This window comes from Pseudophryne corroboree, chromosome 12, assembly GCF_028390025.1.
Source record: "Pseudophryne corroboree isolate aPseCor3 chromosome 12, aPseCor3.hap2, whole genome shotgun sequence".
Classification (NCBI taxonomy): Eukaryota; Metazoa; Chordata; class Amphibia; order Anura; family Myobatrachidae; genus Pseudophryne; species Pseudophryne corroboree.
In genome coordinates this window covers 169,897,778-169,925,663 of record NC_086455.1, presented here as the reverse complement: position 1 = coordinate 169,925,663, position 27,886 = coordinate 169,897,778, and the positions used below count along the sequence as shown (strand labels likewise).

General features: G+C 48.3%; 1 protein-coding gene across 11 annotated transcripts in view; it reads right to left on the bottom strand.

Moving 5' to 3' along the window:
• The window catches only part of EXOC3L4 (exocyst complex component 3 like 4), a 158,839-nt gene that overhangs the window by 84,380 nt on the left and 46,573 nt on the right, over positions 1–27,886 (bottom strand). For all 11 annotated transcript variants that reach the window (XM_063948502.1, XM_063948504.1, XM_063948496.1 and 8 more), the window contains 2 exons: positions 22,478–23,047; positions 10,260–10,911 (listed from right to left, as the gene is read on the bottom strand). In XM_063948502.1, the coding sequence (XP_063804572.1) occupies positions 10,260–10,911; positions 22,478–23,015 (1,190 nt within the window). In that variant the 5' untranslated portion in view covers positions 23,016–23,047. The remainder of the gene's footprint in view (positions 1–10,259; positions 10,912–22,477; positions 23,048–27,886) is intronic.

The window sequence follows — 27,886 nt, the reverse complement described above, 5'->3', positions numbered from 1 at the left end:
TAGTTGTAAAAAATACAAAAAATAAGAGAGTAAAAGATGAACAAGACTACCCCTAGAAGAGGTTGAAGAAAGAGACATAGCGATCAAAGCAAGAGATCTGAAAAACCAGAGGATAGAGCTCAACGTGGGGTAGGGTTATTGTATAGAAACCAATCGCACCAAGCCAAAAGGAACTTGTGGGAGGCGTTGCGGAGGTAGGCCCAAATCTTCTCCATGGCTGCCACATGCCAGATTTTGTTTATAAGATGCTGGCGGGAGGGGGGGGGGGGGGGGGGGGGGAATTACTACATTTCCATTACTTAGCAATGACAGCGAGCTGCGTTCAGAATATGTAGAGAAAGTTTGTTTGCGTGTGTATTAAGGTCTTCAATTAGGCAGCCAAGGAGAAACGACCATGGTGACTTAATTATAGGAAGCTGGAGGACTTCGCATAGAATGCGGGTTACCTCGTTCCAAATACACAGCAATTTTAGGACATGACCACCATATGTGTATGAAGGTGCCCTCCTCCCCGCCACCCCTCCGACAACGGTCTGAAGCAGAGCTGTACATTTTGTGTAACCGTGTAGATACGAAGTACCATCTATGGTAAATCTTGTAAGCATTACCTGTTTTGTCCTAAATCAATAATTATTGATTTTTTAAATTGATTTTTAAACCTAACCAAAACCAAATCCCAACCAAAACACGATGATGAATTTATTAGCACCAAAAATCAAAACAGGATGAATTTGCACCAAAAGCAAAATACAGGGGCCGGGGCACATCTCTAACGCTAATAGGGGTCTATTCATGAAGCAGTGAAAAGAGTGGTGAAGTGAGCCAGTGGAAAAGTTGCCCATGGCAGCCAATCAGCTGCTACGTATAATTATATAGAATGCATTTTATAAATGTTACCTCAACAATGATTGGTTGCCATGGGCAACTTCTCCACTGGCTCACTTCTCCACACTTTTCACTGCTTCATGAATAGACACCTTAGTCTCCTATTGGATAGGAGCACACCAATCCAAAGGTTGCAAATTGGCACTGGGATATATTATGTTGCAATGCGCGGGGTGTAAATGCACCTTTTATTTTGACATTTATGGAAATCCTGGCTGCCTATGAATGTGTTACACAAACCCAGGACGGCTGTCACTGAGGTAGAGTTCAGCCTAGGGAGCGTTCTCTTATCAACTGCAAATCAGTACCTTTACATTTGAACCCCTCCCCGGTCACAGATATGATTAAAGTTCCAACCAATCAGGGTCTGACTGCCTTTTTGTAACAGATTTAAGTAACAGGCTGTTATTGAAAAACGACAGAAGATTATTGGATGGTACTTTATCTCTCCACTTTCTTTCTCTCCAAGACTTAATACATCTACGGGCACTTCATTGTGTGAATGACTGTATGTATAGTTAGCAGGTATAGCATACTTGCCTACTTTTGAAAACGAGTTTCAGGGAGATTGCAGTTGGTAGTAGAATGTGCTGAGTAAAGCGCGGTGCGCCGTTGAGGGGGCATGTCATGTTCCACCCAAAGGACGTGTCTAGTACCACATATGGGCCAGTGGCGTGTGGTGAGGTAATTGGCTGGGGAGGCACTGACTTTTCTGCCCTTCTGCGCTATGTCCATGTGATATATATATATATTTATATATCAATGTAATATTGCACCTCCCTGCAGTCCATGTCACCCAGGTGGCTGTAGAGGATCTGGCGGTGAGCTGCCCTGTCACTTTCTACCCAGCATAAGAATTGGCAGCACTTATACTAGTATATTTCACCTCGATTCAGTGACTAGATTGACTATTCGTACATATAAAGGGATTATAACAATTTATTACATGGCAGCATCTCTTCTCCCTGCCCGCTACTATGACGAGGAGAAGCTGCCACCACCATGTGATGTGAGCGCAACAGTAACCGAGGTCAGCCTGCCACCCCTCCCCGAGTCCCCACCCTGTCACCCACTCCACTCCCCTCAGTTGCCCAGTCACCCACACCACTCCCCTCAGCAGCCCAGTCACCCACCCCCCTCAGCAGCCCAGTCACCCAATCCACTCCCCTCAGAAGCCCAGTCACCCACTCCACTCCCCTCAGAAGCCCAGTCACCCACTCCACACCCCTCAGCAGCAGCAGCCCAGTCACCCACTCCACACCCCTCAGCAGCTCAGTCACCCACCCCCCTCAGCAGCCCAGTCACCCAATCCACTCCCCTCAGAAGCCCAGTCACCCACTCCACTCCCCTCAGAAGCCCAGTCACCCACTCCACACCCCTCAGCAGCTCAGTCACCCACCCCCCTCAGCAGCCCAGTCACCCAATCCACTCCCCTCAGAAGCCCAGTCACCCACTCCACTCCCCTCAGAAGCCCAGTCACCCACTCCACACCCCTCAGCAGCTCAGTCACCCACCCCCCTCAGCAGCCCAGTCACCCAATCCACTCCCCTCAGAAGCCCAGTCACCCACTCCACTCCCCTCAGCAGCCCAGTCACCCACTCCTCTCCCCTCAGCAGCCCAGTCACCCACTCCCCTCAGCACATACATGCCGACATCTCCGGGAGAAAGCAGCCAGGTCGGCTCAGCAGGGGGGCGGGGCAGGGTTATGACACGGATAGGGGGCAGAGGCAGAACAGGGTCGGGCGGAGGCGGAACAGGGGAGGAGTTATCGCGGGCCATAATGTAAGCCACGCCCCCTGCTATGTAATGCCGCAGTTGCTATGATGACGCGATTCAGCAAGAATCGCGTCATCGACTGCCCGGACTGCCCACTTTACTCACTAAGTGGGCGGCCGGGCAGGGGGGCCCCTAAAAAATCAGGAGACTTGCCTGCTCTTCCGGGGGGGCGGGAGGGTCACCCGATTTTCGGGAGCCTCCCGCCCATTCCGGGAGAGTAGGCAAGTATGCCTCAGCAGCAGCCCAGTCACCCACTCCACTCCCCTCAGCAGCTGTCACCCACTCCTCTCAGCAGCAGCAGCCCAGTCACCAACTCCACTCCCCTCAGCAGCAGTCCAGTCATCGACTCCACTCCCCTCAGCAGCAGTAGTCTAGTCACCCACTTCTCTCACCTTCCAGGCCCCTCTCAGCCTCAGTATGTAATGTATCAGGCCAGTATTACACAGAGGGAGTCTGTGGATCTGCCACTGAATGCAGCTGCTGCTGAACTCATGTGCCCTGACTCATTGTGAATACTTTCCTCCAGGGCTTAAAGTGGTCCTGGAGAGGTGGTGGAACTCATTTACCCCGCCACCTACTCCCCCTTCCCTCACATTAAGCGGAGCCAGGGCCAGTGCTAGTGTTTTCGGCACGCCCCTGCAAACTATAAATTAGTGCCCTAATTACCATACTTTATTTATACATTGATCTCACAAAGATGCAGCGTGGTCACATAATAGTACCCCCAATTTAAATTACATCACACAGTAGCACAATCTTATTCACATTACACCGCATGTAGTGCCCCTGATTCATATTACACCACATAGTAATGCCCCTTATTCAGGTTACGTCACTCAGTAGTGCTTTTTTATTCACATTGCACTAAACAATGGTGCCCTCTACATATGTTATGCTACATAGTGGTGCCCCTTATATACAATGCCTACAGCAGTGCCCCTTATGCACAATTCCCACAGAAATAGTGCCCCTTACACATAATGCCCACAGTTGTAGTGCCCCTTACACATAATGACCACAGTAGTGCCACTTATACACAAAATGCCCACAATAGTAGTGCCGCTTATATTCAGAATGCCCACAATAGTAGTGCCACTTACACATAATGCCAACAATAATAGTGCCCCTTACACATAATGACCACAGTTGTAGTGCCCCTTACACATAATGCCAACAATAGTAGTGCCCCTTACACATGACCACAGTAAAGCATCTTATACACATAATGCCCACAGTAGTGCCCCTTATACACATCTCTGTCACTCCAGAAGCTCACCGCCTGTGTCCCTCCAGCAGCTCCATGCCCTGTATCCCTTCAGCAGCTTCCCTACCTCTCTTTTCCTCCAGCCCCCTCTCATCTTGTCTTCAAGATACACAGAGCCTGCTCCTCTTCATGGCTCCTCTTCACTTCAGCTGCGGTGACAGCATGACATAACATATGTCGTGCCGGAAAAGGAAGCCACTGGGACCTGAGGAGGGGATGAATGCTGCCCAACAGAAACAGCATGTGTGAGTACCAGGAGGAGTAAGCTGTAAATGGAGGAGGACCATGGAGCCACCAGGACCTGAGGAAGGAGGAGGTGGCTGTAGCTCACCAGTAACACTAGCACCGCCTGCATCATCTATTGGTGTAGGTGATGGATCAGGTCTTTCTGTTGGAATTACTGTGCAGGGCAATAAATGGAGGTGGTGGACTAGTTCCCTCTACCATTACAGGTGCTGGAACTCAGTTCCACCTCGTTTCCCCCCACTTCAACCCCTACTTACCTCACTGAGGAAAGCTGGAGTGTGCCTGTCCCACGTAGTGCGACGTCTTACCAGAGGCGTGGTCTGCTGGTTGTCTGGACTGCGGCGCCAATGTCCTCATGGTGGTAGCTGGTTGGCCTGGTTGGGAGTCCAAAGACCACAGTTTTCTCTGACCGGTGGCTGCTGGGCTGTGCGTCTGCTCCGTCACTGTTGTCTCTCATCAGCATACGGTGCCCGCCTCCCACACTGTCACCGGCGGTTGTCAGGATGGTGTCTCGGTGTCCGCGTACATTCATGGGGGGGTGCTGTCTATTTTGACAGTCCTGTGCCCCACGGTTTCTGACGGCAGCCCCGTGGGGAGCACCCAGCAATTGTGAAGGCCCACCTCAACATTGCCCAGTACATACAGGAGTGTCCCCCGGCAGATGGAACCTCTCATCTGTGGCCCTGCAGTCATTGTGACAAGGCTGAAAAAGCTCTGCCTTAAGTGCTACTGCAGGTAGAGAATATGGGGTATACTCACTAAGGACTGGGTTTAAAGAAGTGAAGATGTTGCCTATAGCAACCAATCAGATTCTACTTATTTATCTAGCACCTTCTAAAAGATAATAGCTGGAATGTGATTGGTTGCTATGGGCAACATCTCAAATTCTATAAACCTGCACCGTAGTAAATATACCGCTACATCTGCTGGCGACTCCTCCGTGCGTCTTTCCACCACCTGAGTGCCACCAAGGAGACAGAGAGAGGAGCCTCCATCAGACCACATGACCTCTCCCAGCGGCATGGCCACGTCAGCCTCAGCCACTAGTGGGGAGAGGGAGGGCCTCAGTTTGTGGCATTCATGTAAACTAGAAACACCACATAATATCTTGCATATGGAACCGGCTTTGGATGAGTCCTAAATTCTTCCCAGTACCACACGGAGTTAATACTACAGTTTCACTATAAACAACGGAATTACAAAACATGTAAATGAAAAAAAAAAGGTATTTATTTTCTTTCACAATTAATTATTTTTCAATGTTCACTTATATATAATTATACACAGCATACAAAACTAGTTCCCATAATTAAATGTAGCATTTGGCTTGGAGGGAATCTTGCAAATGACTGATAATGTTATAGTTTATTGCGCGTTCCTGACTCATGATTGCGTTATTTATAGATTGTGTGTAAGCCTGGTAAGATTTAGCACATCTTCTATTATCTGACTCATTGTGACTATATAGACACAGATACACAATCATCATCTGACAGAGGGGGGCGGCATCACGGCACTAACATGAAGGCTCAAATTGGAGACAGCGTGAAAAACAAGAGAGGTGCTGAGGAAAATTGCTTTGTTTGTAGAACACGAGGTACCTCCGCTGACTAATTAGTCACAGTGTGTAGGATCAGCAGCACTATCCAACCTTTATACAGTTGCCGAGATCCAGTCAGAATCCAAAAAAAGCACAAATGTCAAAAATTTAAAGTGGAATAATTGTAGAAAATGCCAGGCATCTAGTTCTGTGCAAGGGCGTACCTCAACAAATTGCATCAGGAGCAGGGGTAATGCAGAATTTCTAAGGGGGTGTATCCAGATGCTTAATTTTACTGCGAGTGTGGCCACCTCATGAAGAGGGAGCCGAATAATTGCTTTCTCCTGTACACAGGGGCGTATCAAGAGAGGAGGAGGCTGGTGTGCAGACTCCATCTGGGCCCCCTACTTTCTTGCCGGCAGCGTTGTAGACTCTGGACACGAGGGTCGCTAGGGGCGCTGTGTCAGAGTCTAGTGTGCATGTGCAGGTCCTCCAGGAAAATGGGGCGGCAGCATTTTCCCAGATATTTTTCTTACTGCACATGCGCAGAGCACCGGGAAAATGGCCACCACGCCATTTTCCTGGTGATTTCCTGCAGCGCTGCAACAGAAGACTTGGCATGGGCCCTGGACGTATACTGTATGTACAAACTGGTCTCCTTATACACTGCACTGTGTATGTAATACGGTATGAATACAGTAACTAACACTAGGGGGGAGAAGTACTTTGCACTGGAGAGTGATAGAGCTGAGAGAGATAGAGTACCAGCCAATCAGCTCCTAACTGCCATGTTACAGGCTGTGTTTGAAAAATTACATTTAGGAGCTGATTGGTTGGTACTTATCTCTCTCCACTTATCACTCTCCAAAGCTTATTATATCTGTCCCTATATGTGGTCTGTAAAACGTATTTATTTCGCATTAATAGCATAATTGGTCAGGGGAAAGGTTAAACGTCCCATGATAAATATACCTACATAATATAACCAGTTGGAAACAGAACCGAGCTTTCTAGGCACACATTCTCCCCCACCTCATGGTTAGATGCCTGTCTCTTCCTGCTTGAAAGCTGCTCTCTGGTCCTATGCTATGTTTGCGCACTTAGGGGGGTATCCAATTAGCCATGTTAACGCGGTTTTGCAATATTTTATCGCATTTGCGATAACTTTATGTGCAATTAGCTGCAAAAAGTTATCGGCGATAAGTCTCCATCGGGTTTACCGCAAATTTATCTTCACCATCTCTGAGCAGGGGATAAGCAGTGCAAAATCGTCTATTTTAAGGTAAAAATGTTGGGATTTGGTTCAAAACACCCCCCCTGCCTATGACTAATTAGGTACCTTGAAGTTTTTAATTATTTTTAATTGCCCAATAATGACACATGTCATTTTTGGGGTCAAAAGATGCAAAGTGATGGAAATTGGGGTACAAGGTATGAGACAGGGGTGGTTTATAAGTGGGTCAAGTCTTTTTAGGTTTGCAGAATGGAGTAGTCGGTCCGTTTCCACTTTATTAGTCCCCTAAAATGACACAAATATATACTCATACCCATTTTATGTACCCCGAATTTAATGAGAGCACTTACTTTGCTGAAAAAAAGTTTTCTATAATTTTTTCACGCTTTCCTATATTAGTTCGGCTTTCGGGGTACAGGCGGATTTCCCATTTTCTCCTATACTTCCCATTATCGTAATTTTGGAATAGGATAGGTGCGATAAATGGGAGCACACAGGCAGCAACAGGCTGATTTTTTAGGAGATAAGGGGGTCATTCCGACCTGATCGTAGCTGTGCTAAATTTAGCACGGCTACGATCACTGACACAGACATGCGGGGGGACGCCCAGCACAGGACTAGTCCGCCCGCATGTCTGGCCCGACCCCACCGCAAAAGTACAAAAGCGCTTTTGTACTTGTAGAGTAACTCCAAGCCAGCGCAGCGCCTGCGGCTGTCCGGGAGTTACTTGTCGCAGCCAGGGTCGCAGCGGCTGCGTGTGACGTCACGCAGCCGCTGCAGCCCGCCCCCCAGCATGGTCCGGCTACGCCTGTGTTGGCTGGACCGCGCCCCAAAAACGGCGGCCAAATGCCACCGTGCCGCTTCCTCCCACCCAGCGACCGCCTCTGCCTGTCAATCAGACAGAGGCGATCGCTAGGCAACGTCGGCCGCCTACTGAGGCACCGGCAAATGTGCAGTTCTGACCCGATTGCACCGCTGCGAAAAACTACAGCGTGCGATCGGGTCAGAATGCGATAACTTTAGCCGCTATCACGGATCGCATTATCGCGACTAATCGGATACCTCCCTTAGATCCACACAAACAGCGGACTTATAACAAATAAATGATATGTTTACTGAAGTGATCGCATTATGGGGGTAATTTTGAGTTGATCGCAGCAGGATTTTTTGTTAGCAGTTGGGCAAAACCATGTGCACTGCAGGGGAGGCAGATGTAACATGTGCAGAGAGAGATAGATTTGGGTGGGGTGTGTTCAATCTGCAATCTAAATTGCAGTGTAAAAATAAAGCAGCCAGTATTTACCCTGCACAGAAACAAAATACCCCACCCAAATCTAACTCTCTCTGCACATGTTACATCTGCCTCCCCTGCAGTGCACATGGTTTTACCCAACTGCTAACAAAAATCCTGCTGCGATCAACTCAGAATTACCCCCCTATGAGTGTGCATTAGGCCTTTCCTTCTGCTGCTGGTGTGTCGGTCCTCTTACACTTCTTTACTTATCAGATAAAACTAAGGTGGATGGGGTTGGGTGAAATACATTATGGTGACCACAATTCACACGGGGGGAGGAGAGTTGGAGCAATGAGAACGAGGAGGGTGGAGGAAATGAGGGAGGAGAGACGAAAGATCAGGGATGGGAGAGGGAACGGGGGGGGGGGAGAGTTAGAGCGGGAGAATGGGGTGGAGGAAATGAGGGAGGAGAGATGAAAGATCAGGGATGGGAGAGGGAACGGGGGGGGAGTTAGAGCGAGAGAATGAGGGGGTGGAAAGAATGAGGGGGGTGGAGGGAATGAGGGGGGTGGAGGGAATGGGGGGGTGAAGGGAATGAGGGGATGGAGGGAATGAGGGGATGGAGGGAATGAGGGGGTGGAGGGAATGAGGGGATGGAGGGAATGAGGAGAGAATGAGGGGGGTGGAGGGAATGAGGGGATGGAGGGAATGAGGGGATGGAGGGAATGAGGCGGCAGAAAGAATGAGGGGGGGTGGAGGGAATGAAGGGAGAGAGAGAATGGGGGGGGAGAATGAGGGGGTGGAGGGAATGAGGTGGGAGAGAGAATGGGGTGGAGAGAATGAGAGGGGGAGAGCAAATGGGGGGGGGGGTGAATGAGGGGGTGGAGGGAATGAGGGGGGTGGTGGGAATGAGGGGGGGAGAGAGAATGAGGGGAGAGAGAGAATAAGGGGGGTGGAGGGAATGAGAGGGGAGAGAGAATGAGGGGGGAGAGAATGAGGGGGTGGAGCGAATGAGGGGAGAGAGAGAATAAGGGGGGTGGAGGGAATGAGGTGGGAGAGAGAATGGGGGGGGAGAATGAGAGGGGGAGAGCGAATGAGGGGGGGGGGGAAGAATGAGGGGGTGGAGGGAATGAGGAGGTGGAGGGAATGAAGGGGGAGAGAGAATGAGGGGAGAGAATGAGGGGGTGGAGGGAATGAGGTGGGAGAGAGAATGGGGGGAGAGAATGAGGGATGGGAGAGGGAACGGGGGGGAGTTAGAGTGAGATAATGAGGGGGTGGAGGGAATGAGGGGAGAAAGAGAATAAGGGGGGTGGAGGGAATGAGGGGGGAGAGAGAATGAGGGGGGGAGAGAATGAGGGGGTGGAGCGAATGAGGGGAGAGAGAGAATAAGGGGGGTGGAGGGAATGAGGGGGTAGAGAGAATGAGGGGAGAGAGAGAATGGGGGGGAGAGAATGAGGGGGTGGAGGGAATGAGGTGGGAGAGAGAATGGGGTGGAGAGAATGAGAGGGGGAGAGCGAATGGGGGGGGGGGAATGAGGGGGGTGGAGGGAATGAGGGGGGAGAGAGAATGAGGGGAGAGAGAGAATAAGGGGGGTGGAGGGAATGAGGGGGGAGAGAGAATGAGGGGGTGGAGCGAATGAGGGGAGAGAGAGAATAAGGGGGGTGGAGGGAATGAGGTGGGAGAGAGAATGGGGGGGAGAGAATGAGAGGGGGAGAGCGAATGAGGGGGGGGGGATATGAGGGGGTGGAGGGAATGAGGGAAGAGAGAGAATGAGGGGGAGAATGAGGGGGTGGAGGGAATGAGGTGGGAGAGAGAATGGGGGGAGAGAATGAGGGGGGGGAGCGAATGAGGGGGGGGGGAGAGAATGAGGGGATGGAGGGAATGAGGGGGGAGAGAGAATGAGGGGGTGGAGGGAATGAGGGGAGAGAGAGAGTGGGGGGTGGAGGGAATGAGGGGGAGAGAGAATGAGGGGTGGAGGAAATGAGGGGGGAGAGAGTGATAGCATTGGGGTTTTTCTCACAAAGACCTGTAACACATTTGTAAATAAAGTAGGTTATGTAATATTCCTATGTTGTCCTACCTTCTGTACTTATTCATAACCCAGTCTAGCAGGCAGTACAGTTGACTGAATTCCATATCAAGATGAAGCAGATTTGTTTGTAGGTGAGATGAGAGGGCGTCATGGAAGGCTCTGACATAGGTGTCACATACATTATAGTCCAGGGGGTAGAGACTCTTCAAGGATTTCTTCACTTTCATCAAGCCATGCACAGTGTTTGTCTTCAGACACTCCAAGTGATCAGCAAGCCAGTTCCCTGTTGGCGGACTCAAGGTCACCGACTCTATTCGGTTGGCAATGCTACTCTTCACGGCTTCTCTCCATAACTCTTTCCACCGTCTAGGCTGGCCAAGGTGGGGAATGTCCGAGTTGGTAAGAGTCCTGCTTGGGTTTTTCTGGGTCAGTGCTTCCTTATTAATGACGTAGACCACAGCGGCCACCAATGGCTCATCTACGTGGTCGTGGTTGAGCGACTCTTTCACAATGGATCTTATTTCATTGAACAGAGACTTGTACAACAAGTCCACATCTCTACCTCGTATGGTGAACTCTGTTGCGTTCTCGTGAAAGTTCGAGCTGCGACATTCCTCTATGAGTTTCTCTTCCATTAGCTTGATACTTTCATAGGCCTTTTGAAGTTGCTTGCTATGGATAAGTTCATTGATTTGCATTACTAGAAGACAGAACATGGTTGAACAATTAGCGTAGGCCAATACAACATAATATGCATTTTGTGCAAAACATATTATAAGGGTCGTCTGTAATTTTCCTGCCTGATGAACTTTCATGGGTACTCTTTTAAAGTGAGCACCAATTAGTGAGCTCTACAGTGTAACACAGATGTGTCATTTTATACTGTGGCTTCCTTATTACGGACCTAGATTACAGTGTCTACCTATAGCTCCTCTCGGCTTGCAAGGTCCCGGGGGACTCTGTCGCTCAGAGTGTCTTATTTGCATAAATAAAACAACTGGAAACTACATTACTAGCGGAGTCTGAATACATGTAAAAAAGGGATCCGATATTTACACCCACGGCTTTTCCCCGCTGTTTAAGGGTTAAAGTCCAGCCCCCTGTCCACTTAAGGAAACAATTCCAGTCAATTGATGGTGTTGCTAAAGAATCCAGGGGGGTAATTCCAAGTTGATCGCAGCAGGAATTCTGTTAGCAATTGGGCAAAACCATGTGCACTGCAGGGGAGGCAGATATAACATGTGCAGAGAGAGTTAGATTTGGGTGTGGTGTGTTCAATCTAATTTGCAGTGTAAAAATAAAGCAGCCAGTATTTACCCTGCACAGAAATAAAATAACCCACCCAAATCTAACTCTCTCTGCAAATGTTATATCTGCCTCCCCTGCACTGCACATGGGGGGTCATTCCGAGTTGTTCGCTCGGTAAAAATCTTCGCATCGCAGCGATTTTCCGCTTAATGCGCAATGTCCGCACTGCGACTGCGCCAAGTAAATTTGCTATGCACTTAGGAATTTTACTCACGGCTTTTTCATCGTTCTGGCGATCGTAATGTGATTGACAGGAAATGGGTGTTACTGGGCGGAAACAGGCCGTTTTATGGGCGTGTGGGAAAAAACGCTACCGTTTCCGGAAAAAACGCAGGAGTGGCTGGAGAAACGGGGGAGTGTCTGGGCGAACGCTGGGTGTGTTTGTGACGTCAAACCAGGAACGACAAGCACTGAACTGATCGCAGATGCCGAGTAAGTCTGAAGCTACTCAGAAACTGCTACGAGGTGTGTAATCGCAATATTGCGAATACATCGTTCGCAATTTTAAGATGCTAAGATTCACTCCCAGTAGGCGGCGGCTTAGCATGAGCAAATCTGCTAAAATTCACTTGCGAGCGAACAACTCAGAATGACCCCCATGGTTTTGTCCAACTGCTAAAAAATTTCCTGCTGCGATCAACTTGGAATTACCCCCCAGGTGTAAACAATTCCTTACTGGCGCAGGTTCCCCCAAATGAAGAGTCTGTTTTACTTCTTGAAAAGCCAGTACTTTATTAAGGACGCGTCACAGGTCATTACTTAAATCACAATTCCCAAATCACAGGGTAATAAAAGTACTGCGTTTTTGCAGACACTCCTTGAAAACGGTCCTTTGCCACCCACAAACGCCCCCTTCCTGTCAATCTCCTCGCGATCACCTGTGCGTTTTCGCACTATCCCGCTGTTGCCTGGCGGTCCCCGTTGCTGCAGTCCATCGTGCCTGCGCATTGCGGTGCATACGTATGCGCAGTTCCGACCTGATCGCCTGCTGTGCGAAAACGCACAGCAGCAATCAGGTCTCAATTAGCCCCCCTGACAGAGTTCCATTGAATGAGTAAAATGACTGGCATTCTGAAAGCAATACAAGCGCACTATTATTACCCCACGATTCTGAATTTTGATCTTCAGAAAGGAATAAACTGTCTGAAGAAGCGGACATCGGTTACATGAAATGCGTCACAAAAGTTACGCAGATTTGACATATACTGTATCTGATAATCTCTTTTAAGACACGGATGTGATTTAGTTAATGACCTATGATGAATCCTTAATAAAACACTGACTTTTTAAGAAGTGTCGACTCTTCAATTGCAATGTGACTAAGATGCCAAATGTAAAGTAAAATAGTGTCCTACTGCGGATAAGGATATGTCTGTATGTTCTATTAAATAAAATATATTTTTGTTTCATACTGTGTGGATAAAGATTTGGGGTGGCTTTTAATTATATGGGGGAGATGTAGTAAGCCTTGGCGTGAGATAAAGTGGTGAGAGATATAGTAACAACCAATCAGTTCCTATCATGTTACACTCTGTGTTTGAAAAATTAGAGGAGCTAATTCCAGGAGCTACAGAATGTTATGGCCGAGGCCTGATGACAATTTTAGCCTTTATTTATTTATAATTGGGAGATTTCTGTTTGGGGACCAGTGAGGGACACTTGTTAGGGTCTACACTGCAGATCCATAGTCGTTGATTTAAAGTCCTCAGTTAGCAGGTGGTGCTCATCTCAGAGGACAGAACCATGAAGTTGTTTGTTCCTGGAGATATACCACACTGCTCCCTCTCTGTCTCTGCATAACCAGTTGTGTCTCACTCTGTCGGACAACACAGTCTTCAGGAAGGGTATCGGTAAGACCTTCCCTGGCTACTCATGAGATTTATGTAGACGATGAGGCAACTGAATGGCATATGTACATTATGTAGACAATAGTGATTGGACACTGACAGCCAATAGATCAACGAGATTTTATTGATGTCAGTACTTTGTAGGTCCACTACGTGCAGTGATTACTGCAGACACCCTTCTTGGCAAACTGTCCACAAGTCCCTGGACAACAGCAGGCGGTATTCTGCCCTAAGTACAGTGACCAACTGTGACACTGAAGATGGTCAAGTTGGTTTAGAATACACCCATCACTCCAATTTGTCCCGGAGCTTCTCAGTGGGGTTAAGGTAGTACCGCCCTGTTGTCTTTACCCAAACACATTAAGTGCATGTACCTTGCGTGCACAAGGCATCATCTCCTTTAACATTATCCCCTATGGACAGTGGGGAGTCATCACTCCTCTGTGCCCAACCCCACCCAGAGTGTTAGGAACAGCCAAGGTGCTGACTTGTCTAGGGAGGGAATAAGGTTCCCTCCAAAACAACTTCCAGGAATCTGCTGAGGGACCAAGCCTGCCACCTCTAGCCTGAATCCAAGCTCCAAAGGTGGGCAACCAGGGTCCCTGGCAGAGTCTCCTGCCCACCAGGGGGAAGTCCCTTGGGGCTCCCTAAATACGCTAAGCTAGTTGGTGTGGGAAGCTGTACCTCATTTAGGAAGCTGCTTGGGAAGGCATTACATTTTCCTGAGAGCGGGGCTGGGGGTCCCATCTCCAGATTCCCCCTGGACCCCCAGGGATATTAATAACTATTTTTATTTTAAAATACACCTGAAATACATTTAAAATGCATTTCACATAAATGCATGCTTTGTACCTGGTGTGCTGCACCAGACTGCACATGCCCAGACGTTTTTCCATTTTTCATATTGCCCAGCGCACAGCACTGGGCCCCCTTAGCCGTGCAGTCTGGGACTGCTGTGGCTCTTTCCTGGTGCAGAATAGCGCACCGGGGGTTAGCAGCTCTGGTGTCTGGGCAGCCGCCACTTCCTATCCCCTGGCATGCCTCCGCACAGCCTGCAGCCCTGTAGTGCTGGGGCGCTGGGACAGAGACTCCCAGTCCCCAGCGGTGGGCACTCACAGCTCTGCAGCCACAGGATTGCGTCCGGCTACAGCGGTTCTTTATACCTGCTCCTACATCGCCACACAGAGAGCTGGCTTGCCCAGTCCCCCCATGCGTGGCACTCAGTCCTGCTGCCTTTTAGTGCTGGGTCACTGGGAGCGAAGCTCCCGGACCCCAGCATTTGGCACACCCAGGGTTCCCAGCTGTCGCAGCTCCTCAGTACACAGCATCACCTCCCCCGCGGTACAGCGTACAGAACCGGGGGTTACCCCATCACAATGCTGCAGCCGCTGGAGAGGGTCTGAGGCTGCGGCACATTGAAACATTAAAAATACATTTTTAAACACTTGTCACCTAGCGCCGCTAATACACTTTGAAATTGGCACCCAGCAGTGATAAGGGCAACTAAAGATGGCGCCACAGCACGGGGTTGACCCCTTCAGTGCCAATGCAGCCATTAACCACGTGGGGGAGCGAGACGGAGAGAGTGGAGTAGCAATAATCATGGCTCCCAGATTACAGGCCCGGGGGCCCAGCTGCCACCCCTATATACAATATGGTCTCAGGGACAGCATAAGGATAATGGAGAATAGATAATAGCTAGGCCAGGCATAAGGGTGCAGACAAAGGTACGGAGTGAGGACATGCATGGAGGCAGACAAGAGACAAGGAGCAGATTTTGGACATCCCTCCCAAAGGCAAAATCCATGGCCTGTGTAACAAGGGAGGTGACGGGGCAAACATTGTGCACCTGAGCCAACGGCCCTCTACCCAAGTCATTAGATGGACGGGGAATTCCTAAAAGGTACATACGGAGCTACAAGAAAAATACAAGCAAGCATATAGCATATATGTCCCTCACCATAAATTTGCAGTTGGGTCAGTATAGACCACAGCCAAAGCGACTCAGAGTCTTCCTTCCAGTCACCCGGCCACCATAGGTGTGCGCAGGGGGGGTGCCTGGTGCGCACAGGCACCCCCTAATGTCTGGCACTCCGATCTCACATGCCTGATGTAGCGATTGCCGAGCAGGCTGATTACTGTCCCCTCTGCACTGCACCCTGTCAGGACTGCATTACTGACCGGACGCCTGGGTTAATCAAGGGTGCCACTGCCACCGGCTTTCAAATTCCCAGCTCCACCTCCATGTACAAAAACAGTGTGATGTGATGTGATTACGTCATGCTGCTCGCACGCCCATCCGTCACACGCCCACCTCTCTCCTTCTATGCTATGCCAACGCCAGCCACTGATGAGGAGCAGCATGCAGCCAGCGTTCCTCTTAGGAAGACAAATTCAATACTGGCAGACGGCCGGCAGCAGCATTGACAGGTCACTTGTTTTTCCAGCAGCAGCAGTAACTAGTCTGTGACTGTCAGTGTCAGTGAGTGACTGACTTGTAAGTAAGCTGCTGTAGCTTGCAGGGGAAAGAGAGGGGGAGCCAGACCAGGCTGAGGAGGAGCAGTGTAATTGCATGAGTGCCATCAGGGGTGCTTGTTTGGTGCACACCACAACATCTGACAATGTATCTGCTTTATTAGGATTGGTACAAAGGTGGATATTTTATATGCGTTGACCATCAATAGATGGTGCTAGACACGCCCAAAAGGCGGTGCTAGACACACCCCTCCCACGGTGCACCCCCTAATAAAATGTGCTGCGCACGCCAGTGCCGGCCACAGGCACCTACTATATACTAAAAAACTTCTGTCTGCACCAACAATGGACTTTATAGGCTGTATTCATGAAGCAGCTGCTGCTAGCCATCGCTTCCCGGTGGGTTGGAGGTGCCGCTTCATAAATAGAGCCCCCCTCAAGTCTATAGTATATTTTGCTTATATGGATAGTTCATGTTTTCTTTTAAGTAAGTTATTTTAAGGCAATTTCTAGGTGCTGTCACTGTGCAGAACAAAAACATCAGGGCCGTATTCCGAGTCACAGGCTGCTGTTCTTGCAGTAATCGGGCCTGCAACTGTATGCTAGTGCTACTATCGGTTTGCGGTTAAGATGCTGGTTGTCAGGATCCCCGCAGCCAGAATCCTGATGCCGGAATCCCAACGTCAGAACTCTGATGGGCCAGGATACCGATGCCAGAATCACGACAGCCAGCATCCCGACCGTTAGGGCTGTAACACACGCGCTGGTTTCTCCCGGATGGCAAAAAGATGGACAAACTTTGTCTGGCTTCTTGCCATACGGGAGGGTCTTTCACACACAACGGCTTTGAGCCGTGTGTGATTCTGTGCGCATGCGCAGCAGCAGACACGTCTTGAAAAAAAAAACGTTGTGTGTGAAAGCTCCCCTTCACACACACGGTCCACTGCCTGCAAAGACGGCCCCGCAGCTGGACCTTCCAGTGGATATTTCCGGCTGCAACCCGGCAGCCGGCCCGGGGCCGTGCAGTGTGAAAGGCCCCTACCCCTCACACTGAAAACTACAATACCGGCACGGGTCCCAGCCGGTAAAAGCCAGCGTGTGTGTTTCAGCCCGAAGTATAGCTGCACGGTTAGGTTTAGGACTGGATGAGGGGGGAAGATAGGTTTAGGCATCCGCCAGGGGGGGGGGTTGTTTACGATTAGGCTACGGATGGGAAGGTTAGGGTTAGGCAGCGGGGGGGGGGGGGGGGGGGGTTACGGTTAGGCACCCCTGGGGGAGGTTAGGGTCAGGCTGCAGGGGGGGAGGAAAGGTTAGGTTTAAGCAGCGCGGGGGGGGGTTAGGTTTAGGCACCTCCGGGGGGTGGTTAGGGTTAGGCACTAAGGGTTAGGCCGCAGTTAGAGTTAGGCTGTGGGTGGGGAGGGTTAGGGGGGTGGGGTAAGGGTAGAACACTCTTAACTCACCCCTGTCTGTGTTTTTAACTTCTGAATCCCGGCATCAGTATTTCAAACACGGTATCCCGAGTGCCGGTATAACACACTGAATCCCTAGTATCGGCCCCTCCCCTAGCGCACATCCATGTGTCTGCAGGGACTGATGCGCCCACTTCCAGCACCTATAGCTGCACCCAGCACATTTCCAGTCTGACACTGCGCCTCTCAATCACCACCGCGCCTCTATACGTACACATTGCGGAACACATGCAATATACCAGGCTTTAGGGATTTTCATGCATGCGCAGCAGCAAAAGAATCGCTTAATTCCATGAACATCTGCTCTGTGAGCGACTCGGAATCGGGCCTGGAGTACATTTAATGTTTGTTAATGCAAAGTTAATCGATATCGGTGATGGGCACTGGGTGTAAGAGCAAACGGAGACCTGCTGTTGTACAGACTGAGCAATCGTTAGTCCAAAGGTACGTTTTATAGATATTTCTTCCCGTGCAGCTGGTGAAATGGGTCATAGTTCAACAGAACAAGGCGGTACTGTAAGTATGTTCCATAGCACGGCATAGTGGAACTGCAATGCATGGAATGTGTGATGTGAGCAAATACATTGATTTATCTTCTTAAATGCGAAGCACCAATATTCCGAAATAACTGTCATTACAGAGATTTACTAAACAGCACATAATGCATGATGGAAAGCGGAAAAGGAACACGTGATTAAGGGGCCAATTCAGTAAGGATAGCGGATGCTGCTAATCAGCAGAATTTACCATCCCTTTTGCACGCATGCTGGGATTTGACCATCGCTGGGCAAGGCCGCCCAGCATACTGACCGCCGCCCCCCCCCCCCCCCCCCCCCACTGCTGCAAGCAGAAATTGCGATCGCCTCGCAATTTCTGCTTGTCTCTTGTCAGCAGAAATTAAGGTTGACTCCTGCAGGCGCAGCTTAGCTGCCGCTGCAGGAGTCCCAGCTCCATCCTACCTGTCGCGGGGTGAGGTCACGCAGCCGCCGCGACCCCATCATGCCCCCGTTTGCACCGCACAGCCCACCGTTCGGGTTGCGCCGCCCCCGCAACGCTTTGTTTCCTCCCTGAAAAGGGAGCGTTGCCGCCCCCCTCCCACCCTGCGCCCCCCGCAGAAAATGCGGATGCATGCGTAGTAGGGCCCGCTGCGCATGCGCCGTGGCACCCCCGCAAAAAATTCCGTCCGGATCGCGATTTGCGATCCGACCTGAATTAGCCCCTAAACCCGCACTGTGGTGTATATTTACTGAAGTGGAGTGTTGCCCATAGCAGCCAATCATATTCTGTCTGTCGTTTCTCTATTACATCCAATTACATCCTAAAAAATGATAGACAGAACCTGATTGGTTGCTATGGGCAACATCAACTTTTCATTTTAGAACCTTTAGTAAATTTACCCATCTGGACATAAGAAAAACATGGAAAAGTAGCATTACTGCTATCAGATATCACAGTATTATCAGCCAAGAGGGAATTGTAGAATATTGAAGCAGTTATGTAAATATTCTGATGGTTCCTAGTCTAGCGTTATAATGTCACCGTCACATTGGATTGGTACTAATCTATGATATAATACTTTAATATATTTATACTGAGCATTTGCCTTCAGCATCCAGCACAACAGAGGTAATCTTGTCCCAGAATATCGACACCAGAATGTCAACATGCTCTGACTACCGACATGCAGAATGTTGACACGGCTGTTATCTAAACATGCCAAACTTTTTTATATTGTTTGTGTTCATCATTGTCATTTCCCTATATGATGCTACAAACACTTGGTGGCGCCTTTTAAATAAAATATAATAATAATGTTATGGATATGGGTTGCTGTTTAATACACGGCAATGATCTCAGACTTGGGCAAAGCATTGTACAATATAAAGGGCACAGGCTGTTCATTGTTCACATTAGGAAAGTACCTGCTTTTACATGTGGCATGACGAAGCTATACAACTACAGTCAGATACAGGGACTGATTCGGATTTGGAACTGAAGCAAACATGTAAGTAACTTTGCACCTGGAACAAGCCGTGTTGCAAAGCAATCAGTGCAAACACATTTATTATTTTGCATACAGGGTAAATACTGGCTGCTTTTGCACGTAGCTCACAGATGCTGGATGGCTTTATTCTTACACTGCAATTTTTATTGTAGTTTGGATACACCCCGCCCAGTGGCGTATCTATAATGGGTGCACCCATTTCGTCTATACTTACCTTTCTGGTGTCCATCGGCGTCTCCACGTGTGGGCCCCCTCCTCCTCCGTAGCCAGCAGCGCAGTTAGGGTAGTTGCTAAATCCTAGTGGGTTAAAGGACCTTTCATGCCCAGGGAGAGAAGCAAGGCCGAGGACTTGCAGTTTCACTATCCACGCCACCACTGGTTGCCTTTAGTAACCAGGTGGCGGGCGAAGCGGAGCGAGCCACCGTGCCCAAAGCGTGGTGAGCGTAGCGAGCCCGCGAGGGTCCGTTTGGGTCCATTCTTCCTACCTTGCTCCTCCCCCTCTCCTACCCTGTCACGTGACAGGTCCTTTAGCCCACTGGAATTTAGACCTAACCACGCAGTTAGTGCTCTGAGCACTAGAGAGACTCTGGCACTGTGCCAGAGTCTAAAGCGCTTGTGCGGGTCTCAAGAAAAATGACCGCCGCGCCATTTTCCCGGACACCTGCACAAGCACTATTGTATTTGGCACTGTGCCAGAGTCTCTCTAGTGCTCAGAGCACTAACTGCGCTGCCGGCTACGGAGGAGGAGGGGGCCCACACGCGGAGACTGCACACGGGTCCCCTCCTCCGTAGATACGCCCCTGACCCCACCCAAATCTAACGCTCTCTGCACATGTTACATATCACCTCCTGCAGGGCAGCATTGTTTTACCCAGTGGTGAATTGGGATGGAATACCAGCCCGGGAATATTATGGAAGCAGCCCTAATGGGGTGCGGTCTGATGAGGGGGTGGGGTTTGTTGAGGGGGCAGGATCCCTCATTATAGATCCTGATTGTACGCAATTGCTGGCCTCCTTGCATCTTCTGCTGCAGTTGTGTCTGAGACCAGGGGCGGATTGGGAACTAAGGGGGTAATTCACAAAACTTCCAATTTTAAACTTTTGCGCTATAAAAAATATATATGATATGGCTGACAATAATAACAAACTCCTATTAAATAAAAAATGTTTAATATTGCATGAATAATCTCAAATAATAAAACAAGACCGGTCTTAATAATTTGAACATCTAAGATAACAAATAAAAATGCTTTCCATTAAAAGGAGGTGGACTTGAGCATATTCTGTGCACAGAAGTGTATAAACTAGCTCTGTAAGCAAATGACTCAATGTATATAAAAGTCAAACTAAATCAAGTGTAGCTGCTGGTGGAACCCGTATATTAGATGTTTCCAATACTCAGTCACTTAATAACAGACTTCCTTTATACGTGACAGTCCAACACAGGACAATAATGAATGAGAGCCGCTCCAACCGGAATCTTACGTGAGATATAAGCAAGTAATGTCAGCAGGAAGAAATCCCGACATCTGCCACGCTGGCTTCTGGCTGCGGGGAAACCGGCACCTGCACTGGCGCCTGCTGTAACCCGTCCTGCTCGATCTGAATGCTCCACAGATCTCCACCTCTACGTGCCGTTTGCAAGCACCGATGCGCGGCTCCTCTCCACTCTATAATAATTCAACCAGCAGATAGATCTTGCAGCTGGTATACGTTACGGGTCTAGCTCCAGCAGGGGTCCAACCGTAAAGCTTCTGACGCGTTTCGCTCCTCCTACAGGGGCTTCATCATTTGATGAAGCCCCTGTAGGAGGAGCGAAACGCATCAGAAGCTTTACGGTTGGACCCCTGCTGGAGCTAGACCCGTAACGTATACCAGCTGCAAGATCTATCTGCTGGTTGAATTATTATAGAGTGGAGAGGAGCCGCGCATCGGTGCTTGCAAACGGCACGTAGAGGTGGAGATCTGTGGAGCATTCAGATCGAGCAGGACGGGTTACAGCAGGCGCCAGTGCAGGTGCCGGTTTCCCCGCAGCCAGAAGCCAGCGTGGCAGATGTCGGGATTTCTTCCTGCTGACATTACTTGCTTATATCTCACGTAAGATTCCGGTTGGAGCGGCTCTCATTCATTATTGTCCTGTGTTGGACTGTCACGTATAAAGGAAGTCTGTTATTAAGTGACTGAGTATTGGAAACATCTAATATACGGGTTCCACCAGCAGCTACACTTGATTTAGTTTGACTTTTATATACATTGAGTCATTTGCTTACAGAGCTAGTTTATACACTTCTGTGCACAGAATATGCTCAAGTCCACCTCCTTTTAATGGAAAGCATTTTTATTTGTTATCTTAGATGTTCAAATTATTAAGACCGGTCTTGTTTTATTATTTGAGATTATTCATGCAATATTAAACATTTTTAATTTAATAGGAGTTTGTTATTATTGTCAGCCATATCATATATATTTTTTATAGCGCAAAAGTTTAAAATTGGAAGTTTTGTGGATAGTTGCATTTGGGTGGACCAGTGCAATGTGATTGACCTGCTAACCCCAGGTCATCTAACTTTTTGCAGCTGATTGTTACGATATCCAAAAGGATTTTTTGATAGTACTTGCTATTAGCGCCTGGTAAAAAGGTTTTTTAAGGGGGTAATTCAGACTGCAACGCAGCAGAGATCGCAGTCTGAATTACTTTGTGGAGTGTGCACGCACAGCGGCTGCACTGCGCATGCGCACTCTGGGAGCCCAGTGAGATGCTATCAGCATCTCACTGGTGCGATCGCCTCTGCCTGACTGACAGGCAGAGGCGGTTGCAGAGCGTACCAACGGCATTAGAACGCCATTGGTGGGGCACGGTCCGGACAACGGAGGCGTGTCGGGACTGTTGGGGGTGGGGCGGGCCGCATGACATCACATGCAGCCGCTGCGACCCAGGACGCAGCGAGTAGCGGCCTGCCAGCGCGGCCTGCCAGGGACAATGCGGTGTACTCAGTGCGGTGGGCCGCCTGACATGTGGGGGGTGGGGTCACATGACAACACACAAAACAGGCCCCACAGACACGTCAGCCTGCCAGGAATCTTCCTGGTGAGTCCTATGGCCAATCCGCCCCTGGTCTTACCTAACTCTGAATGAGCCTCATAGACATAGAGCCATCTTACCTGACAGTATCTCATTTGCCGACTTTGTTTCTTCTGATTTAGGGCTGTTCTCAACCTCATTATATTCTATTTTCTTCTTCACCTTAATACTATTTTTCAGTTTGGTAACTAGAGACCCCGCCCTTGCAGGCGACCCCTTCTTGTTCGGAGAGCTGGCCTCTTCTCCCTCGTCATGTTTGTTTACAGTTTTCTTATTTAATTTAAAACTTAGACGTGATGGTCCAAAAAACTCATTTAATTCTGTGGAGTCTGACGCCTCTGCATTGTTCTGTCGTTTCAGGAGTTTTTTACTGGATCTAAAACCCAGAACTGGTCCCAAAAGTGACTCGTTTTTCTCCGGAGAACTACGTTCCTCCTTTTCCTCAAATTTCTTAGAATTTCTTTTGCTCATCCTGAAATTTCCGAATATTTTCTGAGAATTTAGATTTTTCTGCTCCACACTGAATTCTTTATCGCCTGGCTGATGTCCACTTTTAGTGTCTTCTTGTGTCTTGTCCACCTTAGATATTGGGTGAGATGCAGGCGATGGAGTATCCATGTCTTATCAGCACGGCATTCGTTGTACTACACCTGAAATACAGAAAATGTTCAATCGTGTTAATTAATTCATCTATACTTCCTGCTAATTCCCATAGGGAAGCTTTACACAATTTGTGATGACTAGTTCCAAAAACGCTGATCTTGGTGAATGATGTAGATAGTTTCCTGGTGTACAGGATAAAGGGGTATATTTACTAAGCTTTGTATGGAGATAAAGTGGACGGAGATACAGAACCAGACAATCAGCTCCTAACTGTCATTTTTCAAACACAGCCTGTAACATGGCAGTTAGGAGCTGATTGGCTGCTACTTTATCTTTCCCCACTTTATCTCAATCCAAAGCTTAGTAAATAGGACCCAAGTCACAATAACTGGTAATGTAGGATTCAAAGAGTGCCGACCCTCATCATCATTCCCTTACTGTAATGTTTTGAAAGAAATGCGGATGTACTGTAGAATTACCACGGACCTCTTCAACTGGCCAGGGCTGCACGTAGACTTTGTTTCCCAGATATATGGACAGAATATATCGACGTGAAACAATTTGTGATTCAAAACCTCATAGTTCCTGTTTTGTAGAACTCCTCCTTTATGGTGGTCATTCCGAGTTGATCGCAGCCAGCAACTTTTAGCAGCTGCTGCAATCAACAGTCCACGCCTATGGGGGAGTGTATTTTAGCTTAGCAGGGCTGCGATCGCTTGTGCAGCCCTGCTATGCTAAAAAAAATTAAAGCAGAACTAGAGTACCCCTGGACATACTTACCCTGTGCGATGGATCCAGCGATGATGGGCCCGGCTTTGACGCCACACCTCCGCCCTCCGTTGTCCTGGACACGCCTGCGTTATACTCACCACTCCCCGAAAACGGCTCCAAACGGTCCGGATCCGCCCAGCCACGCCTCCTTCCTGTCAATCTTCTTAGCGGTCGCCGCTGCGACTGCTTCCGTCGGTAGCCGCGACGCAACTTGGTGACCCCTGTCGCTGGGCAACGTCACGCACGCGCACTGCTGCAGCCGCGCATGCGCATTCCGCACCCGTTCGCACCACAGCGAAAAAACCGCTGCGTGCGAACGGGTCGGAATGACCCCCTATGTTCCATACTGATAGTTTGCAGACTCAAGGTGGAGACGTTCCAAAAGCAACCTACAGTATCAGCTTCTAACTGTCATTTATCTTTGAAATAATAGTTATGAACTGATTGGTTGCTTTCAGCAACTACAGATGGAGCCATCTTTATCTTGTCCTTTAATAGGATGAATTGAGCCAGGGCAGTCAGACTTAATCCTCTGCTGTAATGACTTAATCCCCTGCTGTATTGTTCTCTCTGTATTGTATTGCAGCTGAGAACAATAGTTGAAGGGTTTATGCTAATATACCATGGTGTGCCTAGGTGCAGCAGAGAAGCCAAGATAAGCGTGGCTCCATGTGTACTCCACTTTATCTCTCGCCACGGCTTGATACACCCCACCCTCAAAGTTTGCTAACCTCTGTAGAGGAAGATGCAAGGTGCTTTATATAGACTCGTTATAACACAATGGAGCTCATTACGAGGCCTCTTCATTAAGGTGAACAGTAGTTTCTGTATGTTTTTAATTAACTGGCTCATTACTTTTGCATTACTAAATATAGCAATGTGAGTGCCAGTGTTAGGAATTGCGGGAAAGCTTCTTTTCAAAGCTGTCCCAAGACCGGAGCAATACATCATTGGTCTGATACATTTGTATAAATAGTATACGCCACCGCAGCTCGGAGAGTTGGATGGTTAATTAACAACGAGCTATCTAGGATTAATAACGAGGAGGCTCATTAGAGTTGGACACAAATCAGTTTGTTTGTGGAAAAGACTTATATGCATCTACATTGAAATGAGCCCCATTATCAGTATAGACAAGAGGGGAAAGAGACCACAGTCCGGACACACAGATAATGAGACATGCACCACTACAGCTTGAGTATCCCTTATCCAAAATTCAAAATCCCACAGTTTTGGGTCCTCTACTGAGATAATGACATAGATATTATATATTATATATACACAGATATATTGTTTAGATCAGTGGTTCTCAAACTCGGTCCTCAGGACCCCACACAGTGCATGTTTTCCAGGTCTCCTCACAGAATCGCAAGTTAAATAATTAACTCCACCTGTGGACCTTTTAAAATGTGTCAGTGAGTAATTAATACACCTGGGCACCTGCTGGGTTACCTGCAAAACATGCACTGTGTGGGGTCCTGAGGACCGAGTTTGAGAACCTATGGTCTAGATCAGTGGTTCTCAAACTCGGTCCTCATTACCCCACACAGTGCATGTTTTGCAGGTAACCCAGCAGGTGCACAGGTGTATTAATTACTCACTGACACATTTTAAAAGGTCCACAGGTGGAGCTAATTATTTCACTTGTGATTCTGTGAGGAGACCTGCAAAACATGCACTGTGTGGGGTCCTGAGGACCGAGTTTGAGAACCTGTGGTCTAGATATATAATATAATATGTACATATTTGTGTTATCTCAGTAGGGGAACCAAAAATGTGTGATCTTGAATTTTGGATAAGGGATAGTCAACCTGTATATGCCATGTTCCCAGTGCCCAATGTGCATTGCATACATACTGTATCAATGATTGTTATGCTCATTGAAGGCTGTGATATGACTGATTGGTATATGATGCAAGTGGAATGCAGCAGTTTATATAAAAATGACATACACCCAACTGGAAATCCCATATTGGCAATCCTCATAACAATAACTGTGTACACTGGAGACCTGCGAGGAGCCGGTACAGGAGTTAATATATACATAAGCGCACCGTGCACATCAAACATAAAATTGGGACTATTTGGAGGGATATAGGGAAAGCGGACTGTGGGGGTGATACAGATCTGATCGCTGGGCTGCTAATTTTGCTAATAGTAGATGAAATATAACAAATGGCCGTCAGAGTACATACAACACTACTGTTTGTGCGCTTTGCTAACATCATTCAGTGCTTTAGAAGTGCAAGAGTTAAATATACTTTTGCTTCTGTTAATAATTTCCAGGGAAGTTCCAAGTCGGAATAATTTCGGCTTCACCATTCCCACGTTCTGTAGCTGCGCAGTTCCCTGTCCCTTGTTTTCCAGGTATTTCCCAGCAATGGCTCTACTTACAGTAAACATATATTAAATGGAGGAACAGTAATCACAGGGGCTGTAACCTCCAAAATTCCCTTTATTAATGCGCTGTAAGGGAAAATGTGGATGCTAAACTTACTTTTATCTCTTCTCTCTGTACGAGCTAAGAGACATCTCTCTACTGTCCTGTATCGTCTTTAAGGTCTTTATTTCAGATATGTTGTCCAATGATGTCACACATACACCCTCACACTGTGCCATGCCCCATACTATTGTATTGTAGAAGTGTCACTATATAATATGGGGCCTAAATATGAAACTATGTTCTGGAAAACCTTCAGAAAACTGCATTTTGTTAAGTCTCCCCCCATAGGCGTGCGCAGCTATTTTTATTAGGGGGTGCACCGCCGGAGGGGTGTGTCTAGCACCGCATTTTTGGTGTGTCCAGCACCGGCCAGGGACATGTCTAGCACTATTTTACATTCTCTCAGTAAAATCACATACCTTAATCTAACTTCTCTCTAGTTCCTAATAATGAAGTAGATTAAAATGAAACATAATGGTGCGACCACTGGCCGGTACTGCTATGCCATAACCCCGAGTCCTCGCTGCTGCTGTACCCTGTCGCTGCTCACACTTCCCAAACCTATCCCTGACCCAGTGGCGGAACTATATAGTGGGGCTTACTGCATATACATTCACCTCCCCCCTCACACACCCCACCACTTTCACCCCCCAGCACCTACACCCTGATTTTGAGCTGGCCACTCTGAAAAGTACAGGAGATTTAGGGAGCCCAACATTTAAGTTTTAATATGACACAAGTACAGTTTAAAATTTACACATATGCCATCAGAGCCACATCTGCCTCTTTCTATGCCATCAGACTCTTCCTCCGCAGGACACCCCATGTCCCCATGCTCACCAGCTACTGACAGTAGTGCCCCTTATTCACATTATGCCACACAGTATGAGCCGAATTCACATTACGCCACACAGTATGAGCTGAATTCACATTACACCACATAGTCTGAGACAAATTCACATTACGCCACACGGTATGAGCCGAAATTCACATTACGCCACACAGTATGAGCCGAATTCACATTACGCCATACAGTATGAGCTGAATTCACATTACGCCACACAGTATGAGCCGAATTCACATTACGCCACACAGTATGAGCTGAATTCACATTACGCCACACAGTATGAGCCGAAATTCACATTACGCCACACAGTATGAGCCGAAATTCACATTAAGCCATATAGTATGAGCCGAAATTCACATTACGCCATACAGTATGACCCAAAATTCACATTATAGCACACGGTATGAGCCAAATTTACATTACACCACACAGTATGAGCCAAAATTCACATTACGCCACACAGTATGAGCTGAATTCACATTACCCCACACAGTATGAGCCGAATTCACATTACGCCACACAGTATGAGCTGAATTCACATTACGCCACACAGTATGAGCCGAAATTCACATTACGCCACACAGTATGAGCCGAATTCACATTACGCCACACAGTATGAGCTGAATTCACATGACGCCACACAGTATGAGCCGAAATTCACATGACGCCACACAGTATGAGCCGAAATTCACATTACGCCATACAGTATGAGCCAAAATTCACATTATGCCACACAGTATGAGCCAAAATTCACATTGTAGCACACGGTATGAGCCAAATTTACATTATACCACACAGTATGAGCCGAAATTCACATTATACCAC